Source organism: Manacus vitellinus, unplaced genomic scaffold, assembly GCF_001715985.3.
Source record: "Manacus vitellinus isolate BGI_N305 unplaced genomic scaffold, ASM171598v3 scaffold_263_pilon, whole genome shotgun sequence".
In the NCBI taxonomy this organism is placed as follows: Eukaryota; Metazoa; Chordata; class Aves; order Passeriformes; family Pipridae; genus Manacus; species Manacus vitellinus.
The window spans coordinates 15,104-22,584 of NW_021939912.1; the positions used below are offsets into that span (position 1 = coordinate 15,104).

The 7,481-nt window shown below is 52.0% G+C and overlaps 1 protein-coding gene across 1 annotated transcript; it reads right to left on the reverse strand.

Annotated features, from left to right (window-relative positions):
- Positions 1–1,459: 1,459 nt before the first annotated feature.
- Positions 1,460–2,430, reverse strand: LOC115307536 (olfactory receptor 14J1-like). Its single transcript, XM_029960305.1, is given in 2 exon segments — positions 1,460–1,518; positions 1,521–2,430. Coding segments are annotated over 2 exon segments (969 nt in total).
- Between the last annotated feature and the right edge of the window lie 5,051 nt (positions 2,431–7,481).

The following is a 7,481-nucleotide window of genomic DNA, read 5'->3' on the forward strand; positions in this document are numbered from 1 at the left end:
AGGCTGCCTTGGCCAGTTGCAGATCCCAGCCTGGGATCCCTGCAGGGCCCTGAGCTGGAGGTGCTGCTCTGCACAGGGAGGGGCTGTGCCACCCTGGGCTGACCCTGCACTGGCCATGCTGGTCAGGGTGGGGAGCAGACCCAGCAGGATGGGGATCACTCCTCTCCACCCTCTGCCATAGTCCTGGAAGGCTCAGTAGCCAAGAACAAGGCTGGGCAGGACCATGGGCTGTTTCCAATGGCACAAAGGGCAGGGCAGGGCTCCACTCCATGCAGCCTGTGGGCTGGAGAGTTCTTCAGGACACCCTCCTGGAAAGCCCACCCCTGGCTCTGGTACAGCCCTCCCTGAACTGGGGAGGCACAAGGGGAGTTCACTGCGGGTGAGACGAGTCACTGGCCAGAGTCCTTTCTCTGTTCCTGGTGCATCCCCTGGGGTTGCAGAACTCTCCTTTACCAGTTCACAGGCAGATTTAGGACTTGATCTCTGGTAACTCCACCCTGGGCAGGATTCTGCTCCAGGGCTCCATTCCCTGCTGACTGGATGGGACGGGCTGTCCCTGCAGACCCTCTGTGCTCTCCTGCACTGCCTGAGTTCCTACAGACAAGTCCTCACCTGCCATCAGAGCCCTCACAAGCTGCAGAGCCCCAGGCAGGTGATGTGGAGACCATTTGCCACTGGCCACCAGCACAGAACATCTGAACCAGCCCTCAGTCCCTCAAGTACCCCAGTGAGTCACTTCTCTCACTGCAGGGACTGAATGGGGAAACAAGCAAAGCAATGAGACTCTGGAGAGTCTATTCCTTGGCCTTGTTCTTTACACCAACCTTTCAAAAAGAACAAAGTCTTCAGGAACTGCCCAGGGGGATCCCCTTTCATGATGGAAATGATGTTAAGGAGCCCAGCTCTGTCCCAGCAGTGCCCAGGGCCTGTCCCTGCCCAGGGTCACAGGACTGACACACAGCAGTGACTGAGATGCCAGAGCACTCAGGCCTTGGGCAAGGATGACAAAGCAGAGGGAGGCAGTGGAAAAAGAGTATCACTGAAAAGGCCAAGAGCTGCTGCTCCCTGGCAGTGATCCTGTCCCAGGACTCTTTACCCCTTCTCACCTGCACACAGGCACTGCCCTCCAGCTTCAGGGAAGTTCTTGGAGGACGAATCAGGAAAAAAGATCTCAAGTCCTTTATTATACACAGAGGTTGTGGTTCCTCATGTACAGAACAACAAAGGCAGGATGTTTGACAAAGAAGTTGCTTCAGGAATTTTTATTTTGTTTAAGTGCACACAGAGAATGATCCCTCATTTACACAATTGTGGGTCAAAATAAAGAGGTAGAGAGTGAATTATGTATGACATACAGAATAAATTTCTGTGTTAACAACATGAAAAGGGGAACACATGTAGGAAACCTCCCTACTGCTATTCTCAAAAGCTTTAGAAGGCAGACTGGGAGACTAAAGTGTTACACAATGAGTGTTCTGCAGAAGAGAGGCAGGTTGTTGCTCCTGAAAAACATCCAGTCACCATTTTTCTCAGGGCATCCTTGAGCTCCTGGTTCCTGAGGCTGTAGATGAGGGGGTTCAGTGCTGGAGGCACAACTGAGTACAGAACTGACACAATCAGATCTAGGGATGGGGAGGAGATGGAGGGGGGCTTAAGGTGGGAAAACATGCCAGTGCTGAGGTACAGGGAGACCACGGCCAGGTGAGGGAGGCACGTGGAAAAGGCTTTGTGCCGTCCCTGCTGAGAGGGGATCCTCAGCACAGCCCTGAAGATCTGCAGATAGGAGAAAACAATGAAAATGAAACAAACAAAACCTATAAAACAACTTATTATAAGAAGACCAATTTCCCTGAGGTAGCCTGAGTGTGAGCAGGAGAGCTTGAGGATGTGTGGGATTTCACAGAAGAACTGGCCCAGGGCATTGCCCTGGCACAGGGGCAGGGAAAATGTATTGGCTGTGTGCAGCAGAGAATAGAGAAAGCCAGTGGCCCAGGCAGCTGCTGCCATGTGGGCACAAGCTCTGCTGCCCAGGAGGGTCCCGTAGTGCAGGGGTTTGCAGATGGCAACGTAGCGGTCGTAGCACATGATGGTGAGGAGGAAATACTCTGCTGCAAATAAGAATATGAGGAGAAAAACCTGTGCAACACATCCCATGTAGGAGATGGTTCTGATGTCCCAGAGGGAATTGTGCATGGCTTTGGGGACAGTGGTGCAGATGCAGCCCAGGTCTGTGAGGGAGAGGTGGAGCAGGAAGAAGCCCATGGGGGTGTGCAGGTGGTGGTCACAGGCTACGGCGCTGAGGATGAGGCCGTTGGCCAGGAGGGCAGCCAGGGAGATGGCCAGGAAGAGCCAGAAGTGCAGGAGCTGCAGCTCCCGCCTGTCTGCCAATGCCAGGAGGAGGAACTGGGACATGGAGCTGCTGTTGGACATTTGCTGCCTCTAGCTTTTTGTTTCCAACACAGGAAAAGAAGACAGTAAGAGGCCAGTTAGCGTGGACTTATCTAAACAAAGTCAAACCTGTATTCTACAGACACTCCCCATGTCACACCCAGACAGCCTTTTGATTTCCTAGGAGATCTTCCTTCAGCTCCAGTGCTGGGTCCCTACTCAACAGCATTTTCTCTGTTTTAGCATCACTGTGCAGGGGTTTCACATAACAAGGAGATGTTTATGGACAGGCTTCCATCCTGGAAGGAAACCTCAGGGAGACAACCAAGTGTCCTTTTGATGGCATTTGATTTAAGCAGACTCAACTCCTTCCCCAGCAGCACAGGCTGCACTGGTAGGGGTCATATTCCGTTTGCAGGTGCAAAAATGACATCTCAGACTAGTCCTGATGGGTCTAGCAGAGGTGATGCTGGTGCTGCCCACAGGCAGAGCAGTGGCTGAAAGCACATTAGGAAGCTCAGACAGACCTACTGAGCACTCTCAGTTCAGATGTCTCAGGGACTTGTCAAAATTAATACTTTCTTAATTATTCCTCCCATTCCTCAAGAGTTGGAAACTGGAAACACAATCTCAGGAAATTTCTTTAACCTTATAAAAATCTTTGTCTTGGAAATATTCTGAGAGGGAGCTGAAGCTCTGAGCATGTCCTCCTCCTCTGCACTCCAGATGCTCTCAGAGTTGCACTTAGAGAATCTGTAGTTGTTGGGCAGTGCCAGCTTTCCCAGATGCCTCCAAAAGCTGCAGTCCCATTGCCCTGCATGACCAGACTTCCTGTGCCAAGATCTGCTAAAAATTCTCCCCCAGTGAGGTCTCAGCATCATTCTACATCTGACAGCCTTTAACTTCTCTCTGTCTCACTCCCCTGCCCTGGGAGCTGCAGGCAGTGCCCTCAGCCCTGCTGGGCTGTGCAGAGGAGCTGCTCACCAGCAGAGCTGTCTCTTTGAAGCTCTTCTTGCTTGCCAGGAGCTCCCTGTGTGCCAGGAGCCCGGCCCAGCTCAGCAGCACAGCAACAACCCCAGGCATTTCATGACCCTCCAGGGGGTTTGGCGTTGTTTACATGAGACTCAGTCCCTGAGAGGAAGTTCAAACAACTTTTCAAGAAGTCAAAGTGAGATTGAAACACTAAAATTTCCTTTAGTGCTAATGAGTCTCACTGAGGGACACAACGGAGAACGTGTCCCCAGGTTCCAGTTAGAGCAGAAAACTGCAGACAGTGATAACAAGGATGGACAAGCAAGGGAAAGGTGGCTCTGATGCTGAACAAACCTTTACTTGTTTCCTTAATCAAATGGGACCCTCAGCCCCTGGGAAGGCAGATGCTGTCCCTGCCTCATTCCTCAGGGCTCTTCCTGGGGCACTGGGATGTGGGATGTGCAATGCCAAGGGCAGGACCATGGGGTGGCACCTGCCAGGCTGCTGAGCAGGGACAAGGAGGCCATGAGGCCCCAGGGCTGCAAGGACCACTCCCCTCCTCCTGGTATCAGGGGCACAGACAGCAGCCCTGGCCAAAGGCCTGCAGAAGGTGGCTCTGTCAGGGCCTTTCAGCTTCTCCCCATGCCTGTCTCCTCTCCAGCCCAGGCTGTCCTACGGTGTCCATGCCCTGCCCCTTTCCCTGCAGGCTGTCGTCATCCCCCCGGCTGCCCCACCTGGCTGGCACCTTCCTGCACTGACATCTCTGCGTCCTCCCTGGCTCTTCCTGCACACACAAAGCCTTGGGCTCATCCAGACTCCTTCTTGGTGACATATTGCACCACAACACTGACCTTGGAGGGAAATTTCTTACTTCTTGTCACCAGTCTAGGCCACCCCAGCTGCCCTTGGTGGCACTAGTTCTTTCTTAGGCTGTTTTCTGACAGGAAGAAAAGCTCCACCAGCTCTGACACCCCCCTTCCAGACCTCTCAGGCTACTCCTCTACTGTCCTCAATCTTCACACCCCTGACCCCTGAGTCCTCAGCCTCTATATAAGGTCATGTGCTTGAGGCCCCAAATTCCCTCCTGGGAGATCTCTGGGACCTCTCCAAGGTTTTGGAAGATGACAATAGAGTGCTCTTATCCCAGGAAACACAGAGGGACACTTTTTCTAAGGGTTGTCTTGGCAGAATGAGGCACAATATCTCTAAACTTTCAGGAAACAAGGGAGCTCTGAGCTCTGGGTAGGGAGGGAGGTCCAAGTGCCAACCACTGGAGTGGGAGCTACAAATCATCAGGGCTTGTGTTCTTTGGAGGGCCAGACACTGGTGAGAGTGGGGTGTGTGTGCACATACAGGGACTTGAAGGGCACAATGAACTGTCTCAAAACACTGTCAAAGCAGGAAAATCCCATAAGGCACCACAAGACCTAAGCACTGGTGGCAAACAGGAAGGCCTTTAATTCCAAGGCCTAAAGGGAGGTGAAGCTTTGGAAGTGGCCCCCAGGACAGAATTGCACTGTGCAGACTGTGGGAAAGAGCAGAGAGCCCCAACAGGAAGCCAGGGCTGGTAAGGCAGGTCTGGGGAACCCATCCAGACAAAGATTCCCACCTGCAGACTGGAAGCACAGCGGGCAAAACTCCCACCATGGCAAGCTGTGGGAAAGGAAGCAAGTCCTTGTAGATGTGCCAGCCCAAGCTGTGGGAACAGCATCTACCCCCCTGGATACCCGGGGCTTGGGCTGTATAAAAGTGATAGCCCAGAAGCACAACTTGGGGACCCTCCACTGAGCAGAGCAGGGTGAAGAAGGACAGGTGGGAGCCTCAGGGATCTCCATGGTGTGATACATTTACTTCATCTCTATCTCTCTCTCACTGGCTTCCCACCACCCCCTTCTTCTCTCTCTCACTTTCTATTTCTTTCTGTCTCTCTCCCTCCTATTTACTGTTAAATCAAACCTGGACTGCTGACTTTGGCACATGGTCTCCTTTGCAGCTGAATTTGGGAAGAGGTGTCTTTCTCAATAATGGGAACCTGAGAGTATCCATGAGATTTTACAGTGTCGGAATGGCCACTGGATTCCATGAGGTTCCACAGAGTCTCAGGGTCCATTTGGCTTCGTAAGGCTCTTTAGTGTGATAATGGACCCTTGATTCCATGGGTTTGCAAAATGTCTCAGGTCTCCTTTGGTTCTAGGAGGCCCCACATATCACAGTGGCCCCTTGGTGCCATGAGATTCCACAGTGTCCCAGGAATCCTTTGGTTCCATGAGGCCTCGCATGTCACAAAGGCCCCTTGACTCCATCAGGTTCCACAGTGTCACAGTGGTCACTTAGGCTCAATAATGCCCTGCAGTGTAAGAATGTGTCCTTGATTCCCTGAGGTTCCACAGTGACAATATGGGCCCTTGATTTCTTGAGGTCCGCAGTGTCCCAGGGTCCCTTTGTCTCCATGATGCTCTGCAGTGTCACAGTGGCCCCTTGATTCCATGAGGTTCTGAAAAGTCTCAGGGTTCCTTTGGTTCCATGAGGCCCTGCAGTGTCACAATGGCCTTTGAGTCCCCGAGTTTCCTCAGTGTCACATTGGTCCTTTGATTCTATCAGGGCCCAAAATGTCTCAGGGCTCCCTTGGTTCCATGAGGCCCTTCATGGTAAAATGAACCCTTGGTCCCATGAAGTTCCACAGTGTCCCAGGGTTCCTTTGGCTCCAGAAGGCCCTACAGTGTCACAATGGCCCCTTGATTCCTGGAGGTTCCACAGTGTCCTTGCTGGAACACACAGGGCTGTAATGTTGTCACCCCTGCAGAGCTGCCTCCAGCTCTGGGCTCCAGCCCAGGAAGGACGTGGACCTGTTGGAGTGAGTCCAGAGGGGACCATCAAAGTGATCAGAGGGATGGAGCAGCTCTGCTGTGAGGAAAGGCTGAGAGAATTGGCATTGTTCAGGCTGGAGAAGGCTTTGGGGTGACCTAATTGTGGCCTTCCAGTGCCTGAAGGGAGGCAAGAAGAAGGATGGAGAGAGACTTTGGACAAGGACCTGGTGTGACAGGACAAGGGGAATGGCTTCACACGGAGAGAGGGAAGAGTTCCAGGAGATAGTAGGAAGGAATTCTTGACTCTGAGTGTGCTGAGATGCTCTTTAAGGCCCCTCCCAAGCCAAAGCATTCCATGATTGTGGGACTGGTGGGCGAGGTGGTGGTTGGAGCCATCTGGGGCACAGGGACCCAAAATGAGGGAGTTTTCCATTGTGGGGTGTTATAAGTGAAACTAGGAAATTTGCTGCTCAGAATATGATAAGAGTTAATAAACTTATAATACTGTTATTAATGTTATTGTAGCAGTGGCTGTAATCACAAGTTCGAGTGTGTTGCAATTACTAACCACGAGATTTATAAGCTGCGGACTGTTAAAACCACAACGCAATAGTGATTCAGCATACTAATAGTTGCTGTTTTGAAAGTGTCTAATTTTAAGGGTATTAACAGAAAGCAACATGGAGACCAGCAGGGGATGGTCGACCACGAGGACCAACCGTCATCCCAGCGGAATTTTCCTACATCACGGCCCATAAGGACTATTAGCCATTGGACTATTGGTCGACAGCCCCTGGCAACAGCTCCAGCCCGCGAAAAGAGGAGCCAACCTGGACTTGACCCGCGAAAGAGGAACCATACAGAGTTTAGCCCGCGAAACCTGGACCAATGGACTGATGAACTGACACTGGGGGGAGGTGGCTAACAATGGGTATAATAAGTCCTGTTTTCTGTTCCCTGATTGTGGTCTGCGGCAGGAAATTGGGTTCCTCCCAGACGCCCGGCTGGCCGGTTTTGCTTATTGGCATTAATAAATATTTTATTCTTTGCATCCTAAATTATAGCCTCGTTTCATCGATCACAATTTGGTGCCGTGACTCGGATGAAGACCCCTGAGTGACAGGACTACTCTCTGGGGAGGGCGCCCCTGTCCCATTTTTGGACGGCCCTGGGGAGATTCTATTATTCAGACTCTTCATACCGACCAATTTATTAAGGCCAGAGAAGCAAAAAGAAGTTTTCTGCAGATCTCTGTAATCTCTGCATGCGGGTCCGGACGAAGTCCAGCTCAGGGAGGAGCTTGGACAGGTAATT